Source organism: Bison bison, unplaced genomic scaffold, assembly GCF_000754665.1.
Source record: "Bison bison bison isolate TAMUID 2011002044 unplaced genomic scaffold, Bison_UMD1.0 scf7180017863885, whole genome shotgun sequence".
Lineage (NCBI taxonomy): Eukaryota > Metazoa > Chordata > Mammalia > Artiodactyla > Bovidae > Bison > Bison bison.
In genome coordinates, this window is record NW_011494457.1 from 9,086 (window position 1) to 35,244 (window position 26,159).

A 26,159-nucleotide genomic window follows, 5' to 3' on the forward strand; every position below is an offset into this window, starting at 1 on the left:
GCCACGCCTTCTCTCAGGGTCGCTGTTTGAGTCCCCAGCCCGGCCGGGGCCCACACTACCGGCCTGATCACCGGGGGTCTCGCCCCAGGCTGCCCTGGGTTTTCCCCTGGAGGCCGCTCCGGGGCCTCGCCCCAACCTCCGGAGCTCTCCCGGTGCCCCAGAGCCGGCCTGCCCCAGCCTCAGGGTCTTTCCACCCTGGTTCGGTGCGATCCCCCCAGGTAGGGGTAGGACCTGGGGCCCCTCCAGGGCCCAACCGCCCATTCGCCTGTCGACCTTGTAACAGCTCTTGCATGCCAGTCCCCTCCTACTTCGTAAAACACTTTACTGTTGATTTCTGGGTTCATCTGTCCCACTCAGGGAGACTTGGCGCCGAGGGGCGCTCTTCTGCAGTTGAGGGTAAAGGGAGGAGGACGGTGGCTGGCTCACCCTCGCGCAGCAGGCTCCCAAGGCCAGAGGCTGACGGTAGCTGACTTTGGGCCCAAAGTTTAGACCTTTTTACCAGTCAGATACCTCTCCCATTCAGTCTCATTTCTTTATTTCAGAAAGAGGGGTGATCATTTTTTCCACACAGGGACACTGTGAGCGTCCTTCGTTATTTTTTGAGCCCTCGGTATGTGCCAGGCGCTGAACTGGGAAAGTCTGTACAGCACCTAGAAGTGCTGTATGCATGGTAAGATCCCAGCCCACGGTAGTTTTCATTCCACAGGCAGGCAGAGTCGGGGTCGGAAGTGCACCCCCCCTTTACAGCCCTGCCTGTGGGCGAGTTACTTCTCTCTGGCAGCATCAGTTTCCTCCACTTAAAATGGAGATAACTGGTGACACTAGAATTGTTGATGGAATGAGATGTCACGTGGGACCTGCTTGGCCAGTGCGTGCTATAATAGTAAACAATCAATAAACATTAACCATTGTTGTTATGAACCCTGTCCACTTCATAAGTTCCTCAGTTTAAATGTGATAATGGATGACAAAGCACTTTGCAAATGGTAACACTCCTAGTTCTGTAAGGGTTTATTGTTACTGAAGGTAGATGATGGTGGTTTATGTGTAACTAAATCTGATACTTATTGAACATTTACAAACACACAAGGGGAGGTAGCATTAATCATAGCTGCCACAATAGATGGCTTGGCATATGCTGAGTGCTATTCTAACCACATTTAATCCTCATACTAACCATATGGAAAATACAGTTTTAATCCTCATTTTACAAATGAGGAACTAAGGTAAGCCCAGAGAGGTTAAGAAACTTGCCCAGGGTAATTAGCTTACTAAGTGTTGGTGCTAGGATTCAAGTATGACTGAGGCCCCTTGTGGTGAAGTTATATTACGTGTGCTTCTTCCCTGGTGGCTCAGATGGTAAAGAATCTGTCTGCAGTGCAGGAGACTGGGGTTCAACCCCTGGGTTGGGAAGATCCTCTGGAGGAAGAAATGGCAACCCACTCCAGTTGCCTAGAGAAGCTAGGCTCCAGAGGAGCCTGACGGGCTACATACAGTCCATGGGGTCACAAAGAGATGGATGTGACTGACTAACATTTTTACTTCCTTTCACTTTACATGCGATATCTCAGGCAAGTTTCAAAATAATCCTATGAGGTAAGTACTATTAGCATAAAAGTACATAGCAGTATATAAATGTAGATAGCATTATTTCTATTTTACAAGCGAGGAAACTGATGCTCAGAGAGGTTATGTACTTTGCTCAAAATCATATGGCAGGTAAGTGGCAGAGCCAAAATTCAAGCCCAGGTAGTCCAGCTTCCAGTCCCTGACCTTTCAGCGTAGCTGGTAGTTTCCCAGGAGCAGGAGTCTGTAGGCTGGAATCTAGTCCCGGCCCTGCCACTAAGTCACAGTGTGACCTTGAGGGGGTCTCTGAGACCTGGATTAAGAACTACAGAATTACTGGTGACTCAGATGGTAAAGAATGTGCCTGCAACAAGAGAGACCTGGGTTCAATCCCTGGGTCAAGAAGATCCCCTGGCGAAGGGAATGGTTACCTACTCCAGTAGTCTTGCCTGGAGAATCCCATGGACAGAGGAGCCTGGCGAGGTACAGTCCATGGGTCTGCAGAATCAGACATGACTGAGCAACTAACACTTTCACATTTCACTTTCATAGGTCCTTCTGGGCTTTCCTGGTGACTCAGTGGTAAAGAATCCACCTGTCAATGCAGGAAATGTGGGTTCAGTCCCTGGGTGGGGAAGATCCCCTTGGAGAAGGAAATGGCAACCCACTGTAGTATTCTTGCCTGGAGAATCCCATGGACTGAGGAGTCTGGCAGGCTACAGTCCAAAGGGTCACAAAGAGTCGGACACCACTGAGCAACTGAACGAGAACAACAGTGTAGTTCCCTTCTATCATTAATTCTGATTCTAGGCTTCTCTTTCTTCCCTCCTGTGTATAGCTTGACGCCCAGCCCCTGTCAGTCCCCCATGGCCTCATGGAGCCGAGAGGCGGTGCTGAGTCTCTACCGGGCTCTGCTTCGCCAAGGCCGACAGCTTCGCTACACTGATCGAGACTTCTACCTTGCCTCCATCCGCCGTGAGTTCCGGAAAAATCAGAAACTGGAGGATCCCGAGGCCCGGGAGAAGCAGCTGGAAAAGGGCCTGGTCTTCCTCCACAGCAAGCTGGGAGGGATCATTTAGGATCCTCTCCTTTCCCCTCCCATCCTAATTCCAAGGGAAGGAGGACACAGGTGCCTTCCAGAGACACGCCTGCCTCTCTCCCACCTCCACCTCACAGATGCATTAAGAAGTCTCAGGTAGGTAGGCCTGTGTTCCTGTAGGTTTCATTTTTTCTGATACAGGGGACCAGGAAAGGGAGAATCTTTCCTTTTAGGGGCCAGAGTTCTTCAGGCATACTGAAGGAAATACCAACATAAATAACAGAATGTTCCCTTGTAAAATGCTCCCAGTTAAAAAGGCCCTTAGTTTCAAGTCCTACTAGGGATCATTTTTCTTCATAGAACATTTAATGTATGAAAATGCTAGAAAAATTACTGGTTAAAACTTATATCTTGTTCCATCTGGCTCATTCTTCAGTGGATTCAGTTCTCTTGAGGATTAGATCATGTTCCCCCAAACATAACTATGTGGTTTAGTCACATAAGTCCAGTCCTACTCTTTGTGACTCCATGGACTGTAGCCCACCAGGCTCCTCTGTTCATGGAATTCTCCAGGCAAGAATACTGGAGTGGGTTGCCATTTCTTTCTCTGAGGATCTTCCCAACCTGGGGATTGAACCCAGGTCTCCTGCACTGCAGGCAGATTCTTTACCAACTAAGCCACTGGGAAGCTGTAAACATAACTATACTCGGTTTCAAAAGTCTCTAAAGCAAGTATAGTGTCCAGACCTCAGAGGACTGCCTTCGTGGCTCTGCTGCTAACAACTGTGGGATTTAGGGCAAATCATTCAATCTGTCCAGGCCTCCATTTCCTCATTTGTAGATGAAATAGCATCCCACTCCAGTATTCTTGCCTGGAAAATTCCATGGACAGAGGAGCTTGGCGGGCTAGCTACAGTGGGGTCGCAAAGAGGACACGACTGAGCACCACCACTAAAATAGTACCCACTTCTTCAGCTTATTGCAAGAGTTAATGAGAAAATGCACAGAGTGCTTCAATGGTTCTTGGCCGGTGGTATGTGAGCTCTGTTTCCTGTCATGCCAAGGTGACCAGCAAGTTCCACTGTAACCTGATGACTGTATTTAATTCAGCAACTAGATGGGGAAACAGTGGAAACAGTGTCAGACTTTATTTTTGGGGGCTCCAAAATCACTGCAGATGGTGATTGCAGCCATGAAATTAAAAGACGCTTACTCCTTGGAAGGAAAGTTATGACCAACCTAGATAGCATATTCAAAAGCAGAGACATTACTTTGCCAACAAAGGTCTGTCTAGTCAAGGCTATGGTTTTTCCAGTGGTCATGTATGGATGTGAGAGTTGGACTGTGAAGAAAGCTGAGCACCGAAGAATTGATGCTTTTGAACTGTGGTGTTGGAGAAGATTCTTGAGAGTCCCTTGGACTGCAAGGAGATCCAACCAGTTCATTCTAAGGAGATCAGCCCTGGGATTTCTTTGGAAGGAATGATGCTAAAGCTGAAACTCCAGTACTTTGGGCACCTGATGTGAAGAGTTGACTCATTGGAAAAGACTCTGACGCTGGGAGGGATTGGGGGCAGGAGGAGAAGGGGACGGCAGAGGATGAGATGGCTGGATGGCATCACTGACTCGATGGACGTGAGTCTGGGTCAACTCCGGGAGTTGGTGATGGACAGGGAGGCCTGGCGTGCTGCAATTCATGGGGTCGCAAAGAGTCGGACACGACTGAGCGACTGAACTGACTGAATTGAAGACAGGTGACTGGAATTGAGACTGAGCCAGGTCTAGAAGGACATCCAATCTCCTGTTGAGGAAGTCGTGATATCTGATGAGGGGGTGGTGGGCACCACAGCTTTGTCAGCCGGGGAGTGATGTGGATGAGGGGTCAGGGCAGGGGCAGCATGCAGAATAAATCGGTGAGAGGCCCCAGAGGGGGTGAATCTGAGCAGATGAGTGGAGGGACTGAGGCGGTGGGGTGGCTGCATGTAGGTGCAATGTGGGCAGCAGGGGACTTTACCAAGTGGGGGCTGGTGTAGCAGGAGGAGGGAGGATGAAGGATGACTTTGAGGTGGAAGGCATGCCAGCTGGGTGGAGGGTACTGTTTTCAACAGAGAGGGAAGGCAGGAGGAGCCATGTGGAATGGTTTTGGGTTGATTGGCAGACCTGCCTTTGGGAGTAAACAGCAGGTACGAAGTGATGCCCACTTCCCTATGCCTGCATAGGGAAAGTGGAAGTGAGTACTGAAGACTTTGTGTTCAGAGTCTGTTTTGAGTGTGAGTCGCGTTAAAGGTTGCTGCCACTACCTCCTCCAAAAACCAAAAAAAAACATAGTAGCTCACGGGTGGAACAGATGCATCAAGTCCTATCTGTCAAGTACTGCTGGCCCTGGGGGCAGTGAATGAGCCAGAATGGTCCTGGGGCATATGGTCTAGTGGTGCGTGGAGAGCAGATGGGTACAAGGTGGGGCTGCAGGCTGTTTGGGACCCCTGTAACCTGCACCCCAGCACCGTGAGCTCTAGGTTCAACTCACGACTGCACAGCTTACTCTCATGATGACTGACCTATGCCTCAGTTTCTTCATCTGACAGGGGAGCTAACAATGTGACTGACCTCATGGGATTGTTGTGAAGAGTAAGAGAGCAAAGAGGGGGAAAATGCCCAGCACATGGTACATGCTCAATGTATGTTAGTTCTTATCATGTATACTTAAACCAGGTCATGTTTAGTTCGAATCATATGACCTTTTCAAGTAAAAGAAGTTGGAATGTTCAGAGTTCTGTGTCGTCATCCTAGGAAGCCACAGGGCCAGTGTTACTCATCTCCGCCACTGCCAGTACACGGGGTGGTGAGTATGTCTGTTCCCATTCTTGTGTCTGAGGAGGCAGGTTAAACACCGTGTCTGAAGTGTCAGCAGAGTTCACATTCTGCATCCTCAGCCCTGCCCACTGGGACAGTGGTTCCTCCTCTTTTTTTAAATACTTTTAACTAGTTGTATGTGTACAGTTCAGTGGTGTTAAGAATATTCATCTTATGATGTAACAGATCTCCAGAGCTTTTTCATCTTGTAAAACTGAAACTAAACCACAGGGCTCCTTCCTAATTGTGCAAGGACCCAGGCTCCTTCCCCCTTGTTAGGCAGAGCTCCTACCCCTCACTGGCTCCCAGCTAGTAGAGCACGGCCTGAGTGGAGGGTATACTGTGGATAAGCAGTTTCAACTGGAACAGGTTGAGTTCAGTTTTAGAAACTCTGATCTCCCTGGGGGAGCTTGTGGGTGTTCTCTCTTCTTGCTGGTTGCTAGGTCATCAGCACCACCTGGTCCTTGGATGGGGCAGGGAATATACTGCGCTGGTGTAGAAAAGCCTTTTCCCAAGTCTGCTCAACGTAATAGTTTTGGTCTCAAGCCCAGGATGGCATCAGTGTGGGTTTCAGAGACCGTTCCTGGCTCCATTTCAGAAGGTGAAATGGACCTCACAGGACAATCTGGATTGCTGAGTGCCTTCTGAAACGTGACCTTTGTCCTGTGGATGGAAATCGTAAAAGACTTGATAGCCCACGTTCGTAGAGTCCTTTAATAGTTGATAAAATGTTCACGTGCAGTATTTTAGTAGCTGTGTTGTCCTTACTACAACCCTGTGATTTAGGCCGTGCAGGCGTCATTATCCCCTTTACATAGCTGAGGGGCTGAGTAACTCATTTGAGGTCACCCAGCTAGTTAGTCAGGGCTCAATGGCAAGTTCTCAAGATTTCTGACTCTAAGATTTAGCCTCTTCTGTCGTGCCACCTCACTGCCTCATTCTCACCAGCCATCAGAGGGTCAAGGACTAAATGGCCCAGAGAGGCTCCTTCCAGCTTCCGCGCAGAGGGGAGCTGGGCCCTTCTTGCTCTGCTGTATCATATGCAAGGATCATTTAGGAGATGGTTCTCCCTATTGTAAATATATCCCTAAAGAGCCTTTTGTTTTAAAAGAAATAAAACAGTGGTTGGAATAGAAAATGGCAGCCCGCTCCATTATTCTTGCCGAGAGAATTCCATGGACAGAGGAGCCTGGCGGGCTACAGTCCATGGGGTCGCAGAGTCAGACACGACTGAGCACACACAGAACAGCGCTCATCATTCTGTATGGGGACTGTACCTGTCAGCTTTGTCCTGATTGTGTTAGTTTGTCTCAGTGGCTGCTGGAGGGACGATAATGGCTGGAGTTCCTGCCTGACCCCACCTGCAAATACAGTTTCCCTCTTCTCAGCCTTGCTTGCTCTGAGCATTTGAAGTGGAAGTGTATTTAATTTGGCCAAGTCTCTCATCCTGTCCCTGAACCCGAAGCGTCTACTAACTGCAGAAGGTGAGAAGAGAACAGAAAAGTGCCAAAGTGGTGAATTCTAGTTCGAGAAAGAGTAAGGCTCGACTGCAACTGCTGCTGAAATAAGTGGGGTCAGAAATACTCCTTCCTTGTTGAGGAGGGCAGAAGCATGCGGTGTGAGGTGAGCAGTGCTCGGTTGTAAGGGTATTCGAAGGAGATCACTTCACACTGGCGGGTGCACCAGCGATCTTGCCTCTCTGTCCTCCCATTCTGGGTATACGGGTGAATGGTACACAACTGTTTACAGGGAGTTCCTGGGATACAGGGCACGGGGGGAAGAAGCAAGCAGTGTGAAGCGCCGTGCTCAGATCTGAGCCACTCTGTCATCCCTCATCTGGGTTGGGCCCAGGGTTTTAAGTCCATGGGAAATGGGTTTTTGGGGGGATGAGGGGAACTTCAGTCAGGATGACCCCGTTGTTGCCAGGGAACGAAGGTGAGCTCACCCCGCGTGAACCCTGTACGGAGGCCAGCCTCGTCTGCACTGTGCCTGTGAACTCCACTCGGGGGGCCACATTTTCAGCGCATTTTTCAGGTGCATGTGAACCGGTGGATTTTCTTGTTCTCCAGTTAGCAGCTTAGTCTCCAGCAACCGTCGTGTTTATTCAGTCTCTGCCCCAGAGCCAGGCTCACCTGAGCTTCTCATGGTCCCCTGCGCACTCTCCCCGAGAAACAGCGTTTGTCAAGTGGGACTGTCCTCAGAGAGTTCTTTTCTTCTTTGGCCCTTCCTCACACATGGACTTGTAGTTACACCTCCGTGTGCCAGGGTGTTCAGTCCGTGTCATCGTTGTTACCGTTGTTCGCAGAAAGTTCGCAGAATAGGAACAGTTTGATCTGGGCGAGGGTAGACATGATAGAGGAGGAAAAGCATCACGCTAGGAGTCGCGAGTTGTGCACGTGGCTCTGTCATCCCTTTTCTCTGAGCCCTCTGACAAGTCACCTCCCTGTGTGTGAGGGGATGTGATGGGACTAGATGGGCCACCTCTAATTAAATGAGACCTTCTCTGCTCTTCTTTCCACAAGCAGTGGCCGAAGGATCAAAGCACTATCTGCGCTACAGTGTTGGGAAAGGGGCCGGAGGATTGGGTTTCATGGTGGGGTTTTCACTCTAATACAAGAAAGGGTTGACCATGAGCTTAGTGCTCTCTATAATCTCAATAGACGGGTGGGGTGGTTTTCCCATAACTAGCATGATCATTTCCTCCGCCTGCATCTAGGTACATCCAGGACACACTACCTCCCTCCTGGCCCTCGAGCGTGGAGCCCTAGAGTCAGGAGGATTTGGTTTGCTGGAACTCAAGAGTACCCTGGACTGGCCCAAAGCAGGAGGGAGGAGGAGGTCTGTTCTCAGGGTCGCAGATGGTGACAGCTGTGTTCTGCCTTCGTCCTCAGGTGCGCGATGGCAGGCTCTGGTGAGCGCAAAAGCAAGAAAGATGACAATGGCATTGGGACGGCCATCGATTTTGTACTCTCCAACGCCCGGCTGGTGCTGGGGGTCGGAGGAGCAGCCATGCTGGGCATCGCTACGCTGGCGGTTAAGCGGGTAAGTGCACTCAGCCCAGGCCAGGCATTGGAGAGGTGGTGAGGCTGCCAAGTGGAGCTGACCTAGAATAAGACCATGATACTGCTAATGGGAATGTAATATGGCAATTTGACATTATTAGACAAGACCTTAAAAGAATTAAGTAAATGTGCTTCTAGGATCCTGTTATAAAGTAACTGTTGGAAATACAAAGAAAGAAGTTTATCCCAGGGTTAAATTGCAAATAACCAAAATAGCTTCTTGTGACCACCTTACTTAAAATAGCAGCACCCTCACCACACATATATTTCCTATTTCCCTTTCCCGCTTTACTCTTAATTAACACCTGTATCTGCCTGCTTTTGCTTGTTGATTATGTATCTGAATCCCTGTACTGGACTGCAGACTCCATGAAGGCAGGAATTGGGTTGGGAAACTGATTTATTTTGTACACCTAGAACAGTGCCTGGCACAGAGTAGCCATTCAGTGATGTGTTTGTTAAATAAATGGATCGGTGTTTGACATTACGGTGCATTGATAAGGTACAGTGTTGTATCATCAGAAATTGTACCATATTGTTCAGCCCTGATTCATTCTTAGTGATACGAGGAGTGATAAAAATGACAAGTAAAAAATCAGTTTTTTAAGGTATATATAGAGGAAGATTGGAGAAGGCAATGGCAACCCACGCCAGTACTCTTGCCTGGAAAATCCCATGAACGGAGGAGCCTGGTAGGCTGCAGTCCATGGGGTTACTAGGAGTCGGACACGACTGAGCGACTTCACTTTCACTTTTCACTTTCATGCATTGGAGAAGGAATTGGCAACCCACTCCAGTGTTCTTGCCTGGAGAATCCCAGGGACCGGGAGCCTGGTGGGCTGCCGTCTGTGGGGTCACACAGAGTTGGACACAACTGAAGTGACTTAGCAGCAGCATAGAGGAAGATGCTAATTATATAAATACATATTTCCAGAAAGAAGTATACCAAAATATTAATAGTTATCTTCTGGTGTGACTTCCCTGGTGGCTCAGGCAGTAAAGAGTCCACCTGTAATGCAGGAGACCTGGGTTGGGAAGATCCTCTGGAGGAGGAAATGGCAACCCACTCCAGTATTCTTGCCTAGAGAATCCCTTGGACAGAGAAGCCTGGCGGGATACAGTCCATGGGGTCACAAAGAGTCGGACACGACTGAGCAACTAAGCACACAGCACGGCACTTAGTCTGTCAGACCCTGTCATGTCCTGAAATGGGTACTGAGGCCCCGAAAGCACCGATGGGGCCTGACTCAGATGTCAGCCGCTCCTTGTGGGGTCCGGCTGGTGCCTGTGCCCCCAGAACAGAGAAGTGGCCCTGTGGACAGGCCCGGCAGGGGCACAGGTCTGACCCACGTCAGGGAAGCCCTGGGGCCTGGGTGGAGGAGGGGGTGTCCCCGAGTCACCCAGCAGGGTCTTATGAATAGAACTAGTAGAAATTCTGAGTTTTTTTTTCTGGGTTGTGACATTATAGATAAATGTGTTTCTTACTTATTTATATGATTTAGTATTTCCTGAGATTTTTCTGTGTGGAGCAAAGCATTCCATAATCTAAAATAAAATGACATTACTGAAAAGTAGTAGTGGAACTCAATATGGGAGAACTGGTGGGAAGCAGGAAAGAAGGTCCACATGCTGGGTCCTCTCTGCTCTTTCAGATGTACGACAGGGCTATCAGCGCCCCCACCAGCCCCACCCGCCTGAGCCATTCAGGGAAGAGGAGCTGGGAAGAACCAAACTGGATGGGCTCTCCCCGACTGCTCAACAAGGACATGAAGGCAGGCCTGAGCAGGTCCCTGCAGGCCCTTCCCACAGGCTCCTCTGCCTTCGACACAGGTGAGGAAGGCTGTTTCCCTCTGGGACTCATCTCGGGCTCTTGGTGCTACTCTTGCCCTCAACATGTTTCTTAAGGACACACGCGCCAGGCACCACGCTGGCCTTTTGTGCTAAGCCCTTCTCCTCTCTGGGGCTGAGGCGGCTGTGGATGAGCAAGCATGGGATGAGCTCACAGGCCTCTCTTTCTTGCCTTGGCAGATACATTCTGCCCGCCCCGGCCCAAGCCATTGGCCAGGAAGGGCCAGGTAGACTTGAAGAAGTCACGACTCCGCATGTCCCTGCAGGAGAAACTTCTCACTTACTACCGGAACCGGGCGGCCATTCCTGCCGGCGAGCAGGCTCGGGCCAAGCAAGCTGCTGTGGACATATGTGCTGAGCTCCGGAGCTTCCTGCGGGCCAAGTTGCCTGACATGCCACTTCGGGACATGTACCTGAGTGGCAGCCTCTATGATGACCTGCAGGTAACCAGGGGGTGCTTACGAAGGGTAGGGTGGTTCTGACCACGATGCTTCTCAATAGTGCCATTGGGGCAGAAGATCAGTGTCCCAGGCTTGCCAAAAAAGATTAGTCTTACTCCTTCTGAATTCTGCACATGTGGTAACATTTGATTCCTGCCTTTAACTCGTTTCAGTCATAAAACTTCCAGGAAGCTTTTAGAGGCTTCCTCCTTCCTTATTCTTGTTCCAGTTTCTCCTTCCTGGCTTTCTGTCTTCTGGGATCTTGAAGGCATGGAGGATGTTATATGTACTTCTGAGTCCATAAACAGTGGGGTGTGTGGAACGAGCACAGGCTCTAATGTCTAACAGACCTGGGTTTAAGTCCTCACTCTGAATTGATGTGGTCATGTGCAAGAATTTTTAGTTTCCTTTTTTGCTGGGTTCGGAGGGTGGTGGTGGGGGATACAAGATGGTGAGACCTGTGTTTGGGGAAACTTGTCTTTTGAGGAGATGAAGGTCCCTCAAACCCTTTTTAATTTTGCTATAATAGGTGGTGACAGCCGACCACATCCAACTCATCGTGCCCCTCGTGTTGGAGCAAAACCTGTGGTCATGTATCCCCGGGGAGGACACCATCATGAACGTCCCTGGCTTCTTTCTAGTTCGCCGGGAGAATCCAGAGTATTTTCCTCGCGGTAGCAGTTACTGGGACCGCTGTGTAGTAGGGGGCTACCTTTCTCCGAAGACGGTGGCAGACACGTTTGAGAAGGTAGTGGCTGGCTCCATCAACTGGCCGGCCATCGGGTCCCTCTTGGACTACGTGATTCGACCAGCCCCGCCCCCAGAGGCCCTGACTCTGGAAGTGCAGTATGAGCAGGACAAGCACCTTGTCATTGACTTCCTGCCATCAGTGACCCTTGGTGACACTGTCTTGGTGGCCAAACCACACCGGCTAGCCCAGTATGACAACCTGTGGCGGCTGAGCCTGCGTCCTGCTGAGACGGCGCGCCTGCGGGCCCTGGACCAGGCCGACTCGGGCTGCCGCTCCCTGTGCCTCAAGATCCTCAAGGCCGTATGCAAGTCCACTCCGGCCCTGGGCCGCCTCACTGCCAGCCAGCTCACCAATGTCATCCTCCACTTGGCCCAGGAGGAGGCTGACTGGTCCCCGGACGTGCTGGCCGACCGCTTCCTGCAGGCCTTGAGGGGGCTCATCAGCCACTTAGAGGCCGGCATTCTGCCCAGTGTCCTGAACCCCAAGGTGAACTTATTTGCAGAGCTCACCCCTGAGGAAATAGACGAATTGGGATACACTCTCTATTGCTCGTTATCCGAGCCAGAGGTGCTGCTGCAGACGTAGGGCAGGTGAAGGCCAAAGCAGGTGTCGGGTGCTCAGGCCCGATTCTGTTAGAAACACTGGGCTACATAGTTGGTGCCTCACAGGGTCCCTAGGTGCCTCCTGTCTTGCTGGTCATCACCCTGGTGATTAGATTCTAATCTAATGGCGGATTAGAATGCCATTTCTGTCTCCTCTTTTCTCACCTTCCCTTTCGACTTTTGTTATCAAACACTGTGCTCCCTACTCTTCCCCTCCCCATGCTCCAGGCTAGTTTTCCTTGAATGAACTGAGAAGGTGGAGCCCTAGCCTGAGCTGTGGCGACCACTTGGTATTTTGCATTTTGGCCAGCCTGCCCTTCTTCGGTGTCTGCTCTGTCTTTCCTGCCTGTTCACATCTTCTTTGTTGCTCTTTTTTCCTGGAGCGCATCTGCCTAATTAAGATGTTGCCTTGCAGTTGACTGTCACTGAAGTTAGGATTGCATGTTTCAAATTCAACTCTGCAGGGAGTGCTCAGACAGTATTTAGGATTTCCGGGGATAAAGCTGGTGGAAAAGCTGGTCTTTGACCCAAGTTCCTGGAAAAAAGAAGCCCACCCCCACCTCTTGACCAATTCATATCCAGAAGGACCAAGAAGGTCTCCTGGGCACCCTTTTGGCTGCCGCACAGGGGAGTGAGGGCTCACGGTAAACTGGATGCAGAGTTATTTGGAGACTGTCTCTCAGTGGCCATTGGTGAGAGTGCAGGTGGGTGAACCTGGAGGTGGCGGTGGGGTCTGCGTGCCTGATGTCTGTGCCTCACCTGGGGCTGCTCCCGTCCGGCGCCGCTGGGTGCAGGTGTCGAGAGACGCGGGCGGAAGGGCTGCTGTTGGCCCCTCCCTGCCGTATTGCTAATGAGGACAAGGCCTTCAAGGACACAGTCTTAGTGCGTGAGGTTGACAGGCAGCTGACCATCAATGACCAATTCCTCCCTGTCAGGCCTGCGTTTCTCGGATATTGCCTTAGCCCAAGAACAGGTCCAAGAGCCAGCCCAGTGTGTGCCGTGTGAACATGAGGGAGTGTTTGCTGAACTCTGCAGGCATCACCAGAGGGCAGGCAGACATGCACAGACCTCCTCCCTCCATCCCGTCTCTCACCCAGCACCTGGGGAGATCGGTGCTACCCAGGAAGAGCACATGGCTAGAACACATGAGAGGGAGGTGGGTACTTCCCACATTCCTTCTTGTTTTCTGCTGCTAAAATTGCACTATTTATTGCAATGTAAAAAGTATCCTGAGAGTGGGGAGGAATATTTAATATACAACGTCAGTGCATCTTGTTTTGTGTGGTTTTTTTCCTGTTTGTGGCAGGAGGCTGATGATAATTCTATTTCTGATCTTCCCATCCAGTATTTTGTTCTCCCATCAAATCTTATTTTTATTCTTACTACCTCTCCATCAATGAGATTCTGGTGAAGCTCTCTGCAGCTGTCTCATTCCTTTCCAATGACAGCGACATGAAATGACTCTTTAAATAGCATTGAAACCTTAGCTTCCCTTTGAATTTAAGGTAGAGACTCCTGTCCCCTTTTTTGTCATGGTTTAGTAGGTTGAGCAGTAGGGTTAACATTGGCTATATTTAGTCTTCCTGTCTCTTCTCTTACATACATGCAAAGGCCCCCTGAAATGGTTCAGTTGTTCCCTTTGTATGAAGACATTGAGAGAGAATGAAAAACAACAGCCCAGAAGCCTGAGAAAGGTTCTCCCTCTTGGCTGTTCATCAGAGTCAGACCGGGAGTTTACAACGCTCTGTATGCCTGAGTACCACCCAGGGTGACTAGTGTAGAGGCTGTGGGGTGGAGCCGAGCACTGATGCACCCATCTACTGTCATTAGAAGAAAAGGACAGGGCCACGAGTGTTTGAAAAGCATTCCTTCTTGTTTTTCTTCATTCAGAGAAAGGATCTGGTTTTCCCCATGTGAATATTAGAAAACCTGGAATTTTCCCAAGGTGTCTCTGACCAAATTCTATATAAGACATTGGATGGAGACTCAAAAAACAAAAGACTTTAAAGACCAGATCCCAAATCATCTAAGCCAAGTGTAATTGTGATTTGAGTTTATCTCCGAGCACCTTTCTACAGGCAGCTCCGTCTCTTACCTGTTTTCAAAAACCAAAATGCCTAACTCTGCCATTTCACAAGCAAGAATCTCTTAGCGGTCCTCAGAACTAGAAGCAGTGGGAATTCTCGACTCTAGTCCTGGTGGATTTGCTGACTGAGATGGGGCAAGTCCCATCATCACATGTGGATGAAGTTCAGTGCTTTGAGATTCTTGGATGGAGGAGGGGACCCCCCACACACACCTACACACACACACTTTTTTTTTTCATCTTTGGGGAAAGATGTAGGGCCTTTCCCTGCCTTTCTACTCTGTAACTTTCACCTTTGCCTGAAGTAACAGCATCTGCTTCTACTCCATCTGGAAATTTTTTTGCACCATCTAGGTTAACAAACCACATAGTTAGCTTAATGCTTGAAAAAAGACTCATCATCTCGAAAACCCAATCAATTCCAAAGTGTATTTTGGTTTTCCCTGTTGCCCCTTCCTAAAACATGAGTTCAATTCAAAGTACTTTATACTCTTGGTTGTGACTTTTTTTCCAAATAAAAAAATAACTGAAGCTCATGTTTGGAAAAATTGTGTTGTGAGACCTATAATCTTTCCTCTTGGGCTCAGCCCCTGTGGTCCTCCTGTTCATATTCTTGATTGGCTGGTGTTGCTCCCTGGTACTTCACTCAAGTTGAGAACGCAAATGGTTTTGATGAGGAATCAGCTTCGGGATCAAGAAGCCCTGGAGAGGGTTGGGGGTGGGGATGTGTGAGCGGGGATCCCTGCCATGTGTCCAGAGGCTCTGTTGTGGCACATCTTTGAGACTATGACCCTGGCTGAGAACTGCTCTCACAGGACGTGTTAGAACCCTGACCTTTGAGCCGAAGCTTAAAGCCAAAGAGAATGGTAAGAGGACCCAAGACTAGAGCTGTGAGGCGGTAGCCCTCGTAGATACACTTAGCTGATTGGAAGAGGCCAAAATATCAGAGGTGTGTGTTCTGGGGCTAACTGTGTACAGTGCGTTGCTTATCTTTTCATTACAGTCACCTCATGCTCTCTATTCTTCACCCCTGAGGCCAGGCCCACAACATGCCATCCAGTCATTTGCCTGCCCTTCAATAAGAGGTTACTATGTCTGGAGGATAGGTTTGGAATCCAGCACCAGTCTTTTCTGTCCTGTCTGGGCTAGGTCCAGAGAGAAGCAGCTTAGCCCTGAGACCCAGACAACTACTATCCTTTTTCTCCTTGAGGGAAGAAATAAAGCCGGGGAATGTGCTGTCTGTCTACAGCACGGGAAGACGAAAATAAAGAGTTTCCAACAGCTTTGGCTTGTGTGTGTGGTATGAAACATTTTCCTACAGGACTGGGACTGGTTCTCCATTTGCAGGTAGGAGACACTTTGAACTGGGTTACCATAATGGAAAGGATGGGATGACCTGCTACTGGAGTCATTCTCCACCCCTCTGCAGTGTCAGTCTGGAGCAGGATTATTTTAATTCTCAGCCATCGATATGGTCATCTGTCAAGAAGCACTGACAGCTCCCTCCATACAGCAAATGGAGGACATGTCCCCCAGGGTCCTTGGTGACACCTTTGGAACACTTGAGTAGTGGCCCAGGGGTTCTTACTGTCTTTGCACTAGACTAGATGCCTTATGTATGTCGAGATATTTGTGATTCCTCAAGGGGAAAGAAAAACCGCATCTAGTATGCTTTGCCTATACTAGTTGTTCAGTTGTTGATTTCATCTCTGTAAATAATAGTCCTCTGAGGAAGCAGGATGATGTAATGGAGATGGGGACGGGGGACCTAGGAGGTTCAGAAGACCTCAGTTCTAATAAAAGTAGTAATAGGAACTATTTATCCAGCACTTATCAGATACCAGGAGCTTTGGCTCAGTGCTTGCATGTATTATCTTACTTCATTCTAAGCATACTCATCATGAGCCTCATCTTACAGATCAGGAATCAGACTCAGCAAGGATAACTCACTCAACCAAAACGTCTCCACTAATAGCCAAATTTGGGGGTATTTGCCCCTAAAAATCTCTCAACTCCTACCTCATACTGCCTTCACGGCGCAAGAACACTTCATCCCTTTAGTCCTCAGTTTATCACTGAAAAGAAATTGTTAGGCTAAACCGAATCAAGTCAATAAAATGGTCAGTAGTCACGGAGGACAGTGCTTCCTCAATTTTTCACATCACAGTCCTCAAAGGAATATTTGTAGAGCCCACTTAAGTGGATGGAAGCAAAAACTCAAGGTTTCCACCTCTACAGGGCTTTCCTCACCACTCTTAACAGTTCCCCAGTAGAGAGTGCAACACACACACACACACACACACACACACACACACACGTCGCTCAGTCGTGTCCAACTCTTTGCGACCCCATGGATTGTAGCCCACCAGGCTCCTCGGTCCATGGGATTTTCCAGGCATGAATACTGGAGTGGGTTACCTGTTTCCTTTGCCAGGGGATCTTCCTGACCCAGGGATCAAACCCAGGTCTCCCGCATTGTAGGCAGACGCTTTACCGTCTGAGCCACCAGGGAAGCCCATCGAAAACACAGAAGAGTAGGAGTAAGTTTCAAAAGGATTGTCAGTTGAGATCTTTTATAGATGAAATCTACTTCCTAGAAGTCAACTCGCCAATTATATGCACAGTTGGAGACAAGAGGCTGCATTAAAAAAGGTCCAACTGGAAAATATCTCGGGTACCCAATTAGATCCAGTTATTCTGCGTCTGTGGATTTAAAATGATCATCATCCACGGTGGAATAGATGTGTCCCTCGTTGCTTAGAAAACCCACAGCTAGCTTGACTGAGGCTACGGACATGTGTTGGAGTTGGTTCTTGAGATCCTGAACACAAACTACCGCAATTGGGCATTGCTGGGAAGGACTTGCTGGGAAGCGATTGTGCCTTGGAGTTACAGCGGTGGGAGATAATTGAAACTACCCGAGAGACAGCAGCTTAATAAAATCTCTCCTTGTTCTTAGCGGAATTCAAACTACATAAATGGAAAGAAATCTCCCCTGTAACAGAATAGCAATTTATATTTTAGCAAAATGGATTATGTAAAAATACATTGGGCTGTAGGATTATGCATCTCCTCGACTTTTATAGTCAAAAGTAGGGACGCGGAGCTGGCCTTTGATGGTAGGTGGGCACAGATGAGGCGATTCGACTGACGTCATCAGCCAATCTTTTCACAAGTGTCTGCATGAAAACGACACTGTGAAAACGCACACACGAAGTGGCACTTCCTTTTGCCTTTTATCTTCGGGCCTGAAACTGGTCGCTAGTTAGGGGCTTCACTGAGAACGGCAGGAAAGGACTGCATGGCCGGGACCTAACGCCATTATTTGGGACGCACTAGGGGAGGGCTGCCCGAGTCAATCAAGACCGGCTCCGGGCCGACCGGCCTGAGAAAAACCACTGCCAAGCGTTACCACAGAAAAAATCGAGTGGGCGACAGCGCCAGACGGCGGGAACCTCACCGGCCGCTCCGCCCCTTCCCGCGGAGATCAGGAGCTTGAGCCAATAGAAATTGAAGATATATATGACTCACCGTGCCTGACCAATCATCTCGACGCGCTCTCTCCTCCATTATCTCGCGCGAGAACCAGGAGACCGTCTACTTCACAATAAAAACCTTTCTTGGGGTGAAAGACTTCTTTCTCCGCCCCTCGAGCCAACGCCGGAAGTGAGTGTACGGATCCCTCCGCGCTCTCTGGCGGAGGCCTGGAGTGACTCTTTGATTTTAAAAGCCTTGTAAAAAAAGTGCACCTTTTTCCTGAAGCCGTAAATTAAAAACAACAAACTCCCTCTTCACTGATATGCCCTAGACATAAAAGTCGGAGATTTGTAAACAATCGGGGCGTCGGAGAGATGACAATACGTGGGCGGGAGGTGCGAGTCACGTGACGGCGGCGGAAGGATGTGGTCTGTGATGCGTCCTCACAGAGGCAGAGTCTATAAAGGATCCGCGCTCGGCTTGTTGCTGCCATTTTTCCTTCTTCCCGTCCATAGATGTAGTTCCTCCCGGCAAGTGCGCAGTCTCTACTCCCGCTCCCCCAGGGTCCGCGGCCACCATGGCGCATTAGAGGCAGCAGTGCCTGCGGCAGCATCGGCCTTTGCAGCGGCGGCAGCAGCACCAGGCTCTGCAGCGGCAACCCCCCCCAGCGGCTTAAGCCATGGCGTAAGTACCAGGGAGGAGCCGCTCTGGCCGTGATCCCCGGGTCGGTGAGGGGTTTTCGCCTGCTTGGGTGCGGCCGAAGGCCTGGCGGCGTCGCGGAGGGGGAAGCGGGTTTACGAGCGCCCAGGACGCGTGACTCCTGCTTGGGTGTCCCCGAAACGCCGGCGCCCTTGTGTCGGGAGATCGCGGCATTTTGCCGCGGAGCGAAGCCCTGGGCGGCCCCGGGCTCCCCGGAACCCACCGGAGTCCTATCTGGCGTCCCGTGAAACGTGGCAGCAAAGATGGCGGCGGGGCAGGGCGGCGGCCGCAGCTTGAGTCGGAGGGGCGTGGGCGGGGCCGGGCGGCTGGTGCCTGATTTGGACGCGAGGGTGGGGCGACTTCCTCTTGTGGCCGGTAGGGAAGGGCCGGGCGTCCATCTTGTGCGGCCTAATAGAAAGGTGACACCATGGCCTTGGGGTGTCACCATGGCCGTCCCTGTTCTCAACACGGAGTGGAGTTTTGATTTGGCCATCCTGGTTAATGGGTGAGAAGATGAAATTCTCGGACCAGCTGATGTCTAATGGGACTCGGTTTCTAATTGCTATCCAGGCTTTTCACGGCATTCAGCAGCAGCCTTGCTGTAACCGACAAAGACATCTTCGAATTAAGCACATTCCTCGAGTTAAGCACCAAAACCTCGCAACATGGCCGAGATGAGCTTTCTGAGCAGCGAGGTGTTAGGGGGGGACTTCGTGTCCCCCTTCGACCAGTTGGGTTTGGGGGCTGAAGAGAGCCTAGGTCTCCTAGATGACAACCTGGAGGTGGCCAAGCACTTCAAACATCATGGGTTCTCCTGCGACAAGGCTAAGGCAGGCTCCTCCGAATGGCTGGCTGTGGATTGGTTGGTCTCAGACAACAGCAAGGGTAAGAGGGACTTTTTTTTTTTTATCTGCTCGTGGGATCTGGTGATAGGGGCTCCTACGTTTGATTCAAGTTTCTTCCAACTTTTTATCTTTTCCAGAGGATGCTTTCTCCGGGACAGATTGGATGGTGGAGAAAATGGATTTGAAGGAGTTTGATTTTGATATCCTGTTCAGTAAAGATGACCTGGAAACCATGCCAGATGAGCTCTTGGCCACGTTGGATGACACGTGTGATCTCTTTCAGCCCCTAGTCCAGGAGACTAACAAGGAGCCCCCCCAGATAGTAAACCCAATTGGCCATCTTCCAGAAGGTTTACCAACAATTGACCAGGGTGCCCCCTTCACTTTCTTTCAACCTCTTCCCCCTTCCCCAGGGACCCTGTCTTCCACTCCAGATCATTCCTTTAGTTTAGAGCTATGCAGTGAAGTGGTTATCCCTGAAGGAGAGAGCAAGCCAGACTCCACCACTACTGGGTTTCCTCAATGCATAAAAGAGGAGGATGCCCCCTCAGATAATGATAGTGGCATCTGTATGAGCCCTGACTCCTCTCTGGGCTCTCCCCAGGATAGCCCTTCCACCTCCAGGGGCTCTCCAAATAAGAGCCTGCTATCTCCAGGTGCCCTCAGTGGCTCTTCCCGCCCCAAACCCTACGACCCTCCTGGAGAGAAGATGGTAGCAGCAAAAGTCAAGGGTGAGAAGCTAGACAAGAAGCTGAAGAAAATGGAGCAGAACAAGACAGCAGCTACTAGGTACCGCCAGAAGAAGAGGGCGGAACAGGAGGCCCTCACTGGTGAATGTAAAGAGCTAGAAAAAAAGAATGAGGCTCTGAAAGAGAAGGCAGATTCCTTGGCCAAGGAGATCCAGTATCTTAAAGATCTGATAGAAGAGGTTCGCAAAGCAAGGGAGAAGAAAAGGGTCCTCTAGTTAGGGTAGTCAGGGGTATGTGTGCTTGTATATAGAAGGCTGAAGCTGTGTTTTAATAAATTATTTTGTAGTGAAAGTACTACTGCACAGTCTGGTCTGTTGCCTCTGGTAAGAGTCCTGATGAATCCCAAGTCTCAATTGCTGTGGGATTGGCTGTCAGTATTCAAATGCACGGTGAGATTTTTTAAATTTCCTGACCGGCTGGGCCATAGGTGAAGATTTTTAAATAACTGCTGTGCTAGGTTTTATCCTTGAGTAGGGATGGAACCTGGACCCTCTGCATTAGGAGCAGGAGTTTTAACCTTTGGGCCACCAGGGAAGCCCCAGGATGACTGATGCGGTTGGGCCTGAGACAATGAGTGGTTTACATCCCTTCAGTAGGTTGATGGGTTTTCGCTGAAAACTAAGAACTATCAGACTTGATGCTGGTGGTAGGAAGAGCCTGGACGCCACTCCTGTTTTTGTGCCAACATTAAATACCCAGATAAAACCCCATGAGGCTGCACTAATCTGAATTCTGTACAGGCTTCTTCCCATAAGGGTCTGTTTAGAGAAAGTGGGCTCTAAAGTGGTGGCTGAAAAGGGTGAGTGGGGTCAAAAGGCTGGCTGGTTTTGAGGCTCCCCTCTGGCACCTAGGCCAGCTGGAAGACCTGCTATGCATTGGGGATGGGTCGGGGGAGAGTCAGCATGGAAGTGCACGGGCTGCGCTGCCCTTGCAACCCTGGCTGGTAATGTCCTAAAGCAGGATATGGCAGACATTTTCTTTGGGATTGTTGAGATGATCCCAGCCTGGGTAGGTTTCTTCCCTTATGTCCTTTGGGGCCTGTGGAGGGAAGATGAGTGTACTATCATGAAGGACAGTGTAGCTGAGTGTGTGTCATAAGGGTGATGGGAATGTGGCACCAGGCACTGTTCTGAACACAGTGCCCATGTCCTACAGCAGGGGGTGTTCAGAGTGGTAGGCCTAGCTGTTTGAATCCAGGGCTGGGCTGATTGGTGACCTAGGTGCGAATTTTCCTCCAGCACACCAAAGGTGTATGTGGCCTTGGTGACTTGGAGAAGGACAGGGAAAGTTGTGGAGACACAGAATGGGGAGGGCACCTGAGAAAGGAGCTCAGGCAAAGCCTTGGAGGTGGGGATGAAACCCCAACAAATAAACCTCTCGCAAGAGGATGGCCCTACCCCAGCTGTGCTAGAGGAAGTCACTGGAGATGTGTAAGCCTCCCACCCACACGTGCCCATGCGGCTGTCTGGCTAGGGCCTCAGTCAGCCCTTCCACTCATGGAGGCTCAGGGCAGTGGATGGCTGGAGCAGCCCACCCCATGTGGAAGCCACAGGAAGCCTGGGCTGGGGCTCTGTTGGTTACCCTAGGGTCTCCTCCAGGCAAATGTGCCAGCTGCTCCAAACCACCAGACACATGCTTCCAGGTGCTTCACAGCCACTCAGAGAACTGGTCTTTCTAGCCTTGGTCTCAATATGGTAACCCAGTGTCCCCTTTCTTGGCTCCTGAGCCTTTCTTTCCCATCAGATCTGTCATGTGCATCTTTGTTAGGAAGGGGGCCTGATCAGCCTGTTCTTCAGAGAACAAACTCCTGGTGAGAGGCAGTGAGCAGCTGAGCCTGCTTTTTGCTAAGCTACTTAAAAGAGGAAGCACACCCAACCACCTTGCTCTGTGGGGGGAGGACGGTGGAGAGCTCAGGGCACACCAGCCTCTCCCTTCTTAGACAAGCCCATCTGAGGACATTGGCACAATACCGATGTGGAGTCTCAGCTCCTTTCCTCCCACCTTGACTTCCTGAAAGGCTGGCCAGCTTTCTACTCAGATGGTGGCCACCTGCAGACAGGAAGGATTCCAACTTGGACTCAGGCAGGTCTGTGGTCCTCTGAATCCCCACTGAGGATGGAAAGCTGGCTAATAACCAGGGAAAGTGCTCCCCATCCCAGGATGGGTGTGTAAGGAGTAAAACCACCTGCACTAAAGAGGCCGTGGTGGGATGGGCCAACTCTTCCTAGCCACGGGGCCCTTCGGAAGTTCTCACCAGACAATGCATGCCCCAAGGAGCTTTTTAGGCATGGGTGGGTGGGGGCCCTACAAGAGCCAGACTAGCAGCCTGAAGGCCTCCAGGGCCCTTTCTCCACAAGGCCCCCAACCTGTCCTCAGAAGGAACTCCTGGGGCTACCAGGACTTGTCACCAATACCACACTGAAGCCCAAACTGGGCAGCACCACTCACCCACTTGGGCATGCCGCTCAGCACTGCCTGCGGCCGCCAGATGCAACCCAGCTTCCACCTTCCCCCTCACCTCGCTAGTTCCCACCTCGTGACAGAAGTAAGAGGAAAAAAAAGTAGCCTTTGATATCTGTCCCCCGACTGCGTGTGCACGTGCCCTGGGCACTGGCCTGAGGCAGCAGTGATCCCTCCCTCAGACTCTGGTGTTGGCTTCCCTGGAATGAGCCCCCAGCAGCTGTGGGTGCTATTTTTGCCTCAAGAGCTGCCTTCTCAGCCGTGGCTGCCCGCCAGGGGGAGGAGGCTCATGGAGGCTGTGAACTGCTCTCTGCTGGCGCCTGCACTGGGGCTGGGCCCAAGGACTTCTCATCTGGAGCCTAAGCAGCAGCTGGAGGGGTGGGAGGGTGGTGGTGGAGGCTCCTTGGTACCAGGGGAGACAACGGGAAACATCCTGTTAGAGCAGTACACAGCCCCTGGGCCACATTTATTAGAACCCGAAGCCTACCCAGTGGCCCTCCTCCTATCAGAGGTGTGGTCCCCAAGGGCCCAGTGACCGGCCTCTCCACAGCAAATAGCTCAGAGGCCCTTCCTGGGTTAAAGCAAACAAAACAATCAGAAAGGTTTCTTCCTGGCAGGCAGGTGGCACCTCCTGAGCCTGGAAATGTCAGCTCAAGTCTGAGCGAAGGTCCTCCTATGGGCTTCCAGCTCGCCAGCTCCCCCAGGGGTTCCCCACCCTGGGCTGAGAGATCAGAGGAGGCTGTGCCCTCCTGGGAGCCTAGCTGCCGAAATATTCCCGCTGGAACTTCTGGAAGTCTTCCTCGGTGAACACGGTGCCCTCGGCCTTCTTCTTCTTCTTCGTCTTGGTCACAGGCCGGTCACAGGCCTTGCGGCCCCGGTTCTGGCGCATAATCTGGGGGCGTGTGGGGGTCAGGAGCCCTGGGTGGTGACTCCACCACCTGGAGCTCCACAGCCTAGCGCAGCCGCCCAAGGGCCGCCCTCTCCCCCGGCCCTCACCACGTCTGGGGAGGGGGAGGGCACATCGTTTCCATTCACAGAGGAGCCAACCGAGGCCCAGAGGGGTAGCAGGGGAGTGAAGCCAGGCTCCCACCTCCCCTGTTATGCTGTCAGCCCTCTGAGGAGGCCCCTCACTGCACAGCAGTGTGTCCAGCTCTCGGGAGCCTGGAGGGGGGCCCGCCCCCCACCCTAGGCTCAGGGCTGAGACTCCCACGGATCCCCGGGACAGCCTCAGCTTTCACCCCCACTTCCCACAGCCCATCCCCCTGACGAACCTGCCGGGTGACGGATTCGTCCACTGTGCTTCTTGCACTGGTCATAAACCTCAGGTTTACTCCAAGGTAACCTCGACGCTCTTTCTTCCGGAACTCAGCTGTGGAGGCAGGGAGGGTGGTATCATTCCAGATTCACTCCCTGGAAGCCTTCTGGGGTCCCTTCTGACATCTCCCCACTCCACCCCTGCTCCCCAGCCCTGCCGAAGGCCCCATGGTCCATTCCCCACGTCACTGCAACAGGCTGACTTCTTATGTCAAAACCACACTCCACACAGATCCCACTCAGAGTCCCCCGTGGTTCCAGCTGCTCAAGTGATTTATTCAACAAGTGCGTCCTGGGCATTCACTGTGTGTCAGGCACTGTTCTAGGTGCAAGAGCACAGAGCCGGAAACAGAACAGCCCAAAAGTCCTGCCCTCGTGGAGCTTCCATTCTGAAGGGAGAGAGACGGTAAACAAGGCAAGCAGTAGTTTAGAGGGTGAACGTTTTATGGAGAAAAAGAGAACGGCAAGCAGAAAGGAGGAATGCAGGGGATGGGGGGAAGGTGGCAATTCTAAAAAAATAGGAGGCTCTGAGAAGACCTGAAATTCACTGAAAGAAATTCTGAGCAAAGACTGGAGGAAGAGAGCATTAAACTGTGGGCGGAAGAGCATTCTGGATAGAGGGAACAGTCAATGCAAAGGCTCTGAGGCAGAAGTGTGACTAACGTGCTTGAAGGACAGGGAGGGGCGAACCTGAGGGTTGGAAGCTGGAGGGGGCAGATCACGGGGGGCCCTCAGCAGGCACGGAGGCATGGAAAGAACTCAGGCTCTCACCAGGCCGATGAGAGCTCCTGGAGGGTGAGAGGCAGGGTAGAGACAGGTCTGACTTAGGATTTTACGGCATCACTTCAGCTGCTGTGGTGAGAACCAGATGACTGGGGGAGGGGGATCAAGGAGACCAATTAGCAAGTTTTTGTAATAATCCAGGCAAGAGATGGTGTAGCTCAGACCAAGGTGGCAGCCACAGAGGTGTCCTTTAGGTTGGCCCTGAGAGTCCCCTCACTCATGTGCCATGGCAGGGTGGTGGGATGGGGTGGGTGGGGATGGAGGGTGTGCCCGCTCCACCCTGGCATCACTGTGGCTCAACCCAGGCTCACTTCCCTGCTTTCACACTTGCTCCTGTTGTCTTACCTCCCCGAGATTCATAGTTCTTTTAACAGATACTTGAACACCTTTATATTGATTGCACCAGGCCCTGGGGAATTGAGGCTTCTCCTGTGGCTCAAGACAGTAAAGAATCTGCCTGTAATGTGGGAGACCTGGGTTCGATCCCTGGGTTTGGGAAGATCCCCTAGAGGAGGAAATGGCAGCCCACTCCACTTTGTTGACTGAAAAATCTCATGGACACAGGAGCTTGGTGGGCTACAGCCCATGGGGTTGCAAAAGAGTCAGACAACCACAAAACTAACACTGGGGATTTGAAGACACACTAGGAGCTCAAGTCCTGCCACAGGTCAAAACATCCAAACACCCCACGATCCTGCCCACCCTGTCCCTCTTCAAGTCTGTACATCTCATTAAGTGGCGCCAAATCCCTCAAGATGCTCCCTCCATCCTCACAGCCAATCCACCACTGACACCATCAACACAGCTTCCAGCCGCAGGATTCTTGTTATGTCTGCACTGTCACCGCTGCTCAGGCCACAGCACCTTCTACTTGAAGGGACAGGTGGGAGCAGGGCTCTGGAGACACACTGCCTGGTTTCCACCGGTACCATCTGGGCAGGGGTCTGTTTCTGCATCTGAGCAATGCGGGTAATGACAGCGCCGGCCTCACAGGGTTGTGAGGAACAAATGAGCAAACATCTGTCAGAGACTGAGAACAGCACCCGCAGTGTTAACTTGTACTCAACACTCAGTCTCTGACCCTCGTTTACTATATGTCACCTCGACCAGACTTCTTTCTTTCAACATTTCAAAGATTAATAATAAACTTCTGATTCCACATATGATAACAGTATACGTCCCCCAGCTCATTCTTATATTTCCATCAGGTCTGTGCTTAAATGTCGCTTCCTCAGAGAAGTCGTTCTTCTAAGTCCCTTTCAAAGTACCCTAGTTTTACAGCACAAACCTCATCACAGAGATCCAACCTGACGCAACCCAAACCCAAAATCAGTTTCAAAACGCTGATTTTGAAACTCCTCAGTGTTCTCTCCCCACTAGGACTGTAGACCTTGAGGGTCGGGACGATGTGATTCGTTCATCTCCGTGTTCCCAGGACCCCGCTCCGCGGCCGTAGCATGGCAGGTAGTCTAGTAACGCCTGGGGAACATCTGAAGCCCTGACTCCAGCGCCAGCTCCTCCAAGGCACCGACCCCGGAAGCAGCGCGTTCAGCCCCTTCCCAAGCTCACCCAGCGCCGACTTGGGC

General features: G+C 51.2%; 3 protein-coding genes across 3 annotated transcripts in view; 2 read left to right on the forward strand and 1 right to left on the reverse strand.

Moving 5' to 3' along the window:
* The first annotated feature begins 2,681 nt into the window (after positions 1–2,681).
* MIEF1 (mitochondrial elongation factor 1) lies at positions 2,682–15,527 on the forward strand. The gene is made up of 5 exons (XM_010833737.1): positions 2,682–2,761; positions 8,349–8,499; positions 10,172–10,349; positions 10,548–10,810; positions 11,337–15,527. The coding sequence occupies exons 2-5, from the start codon at positions 8,356–8,358 to the stop codon at positions 12,141–12,143; spliced, it is 1,392 nt and encodes a 463-aa protein (XP_010832039.1). The 5' UTR covers positions 2,682–2,761; positions 8,349–8,355; the 3' UTR covers positions 12,144–15,527.
* A 2,663-nt stretch (positions 15,528–18,190) lies between these two features.
* On the forward strand, positions 18,191–20,310 carry ATF4 (activating transcription factor 4). Its single transcript, XM_010833735.1, has 3 exons — positions 18,191–18,407; positions 18,993–19,307; positions 19,405–20,310. Exons 2-3 carry the CDS (start codon positions 19,088–19,090, stop codon positions 20,229–20,231), a joined length of 1,047 nt encoding a protein of 348 aa, XP_010832037.1. The 5' UTR covers positions 18,191–18,407; positions 18,993–19,087; the 3' UTR covers positions 20,232–20,310.
* Positions 20,311–22,912: 2,602 nt separating this feature from the next.
* RPS19BP1 (ribosomal protein S19 binding protein 1) overlaps positions 22,913–26,159 on the reverse strand; it is a 3,780-nt gene continuing 533 nt past the window's right edge. Inside the window, exons 3-5 of the mRNA XM_010833751.1 lie at positions 26,143–26,152; positions 23,748–23,845; positions 22,913–23,368 (exon numbers count right to left, since the gene is read on the reverse strand). Coding sequence (XP_010832053.1) covers positions 23,234–23,368; positions 23,748–23,845; positions 26,143–26,152 — 243 coding nt within the window. The 3' untranslated portion in view covers positions 22,913–23,233. The remainder of the gene's footprint in view (positions 23,369–23,747; positions 23,846–26,142; positions 26,153–26,159) is intronic.

What these genes read in the sequence shown, in the direction of transcription:
- MIEF1 (XM_010833737.1), top strand. Translation starts at nt 8,356, where the DNA reads ATGGCAGGCTCTGGTGAGCGCAAAAGCAAGAAAGATGACAATGGCATT. An exon ending in CTACGCTGGCGGTTAAGCGG is followed by an intron (nt 8,500 to 10,171) that starts GTAAGTGCACTC and finishes CTGCTCTTTCAG; the next exon opens with ATGTACGACAGGGCTATCAG. An exon ending in GCCTCTATGATGACCTGCAG is followed by an intron (nt 10,811 to 11,336) that starts GTAACCAGGGGG and finishes TTGCTATAATAG; the next exon opens with GTGGTGACAGCCGACCACAT.
- ATF4 (XM_010833735.1), top strand. Translation starts at nt 19,088, where the DNA reads ATGGCCGAGATGAGCTTTCTGAGCAGCGAGGTGTTAGGGGGGGACTTC. An exon ending in GGTCTCAGACAACAGCAAGG is followed by an intron (nt 19,308 to 19,404) that starts GTAAGAGGGACT and finishes TATCTTTTCCAG; the next exon opens with AGGATGCTTTCTCCGGGACA.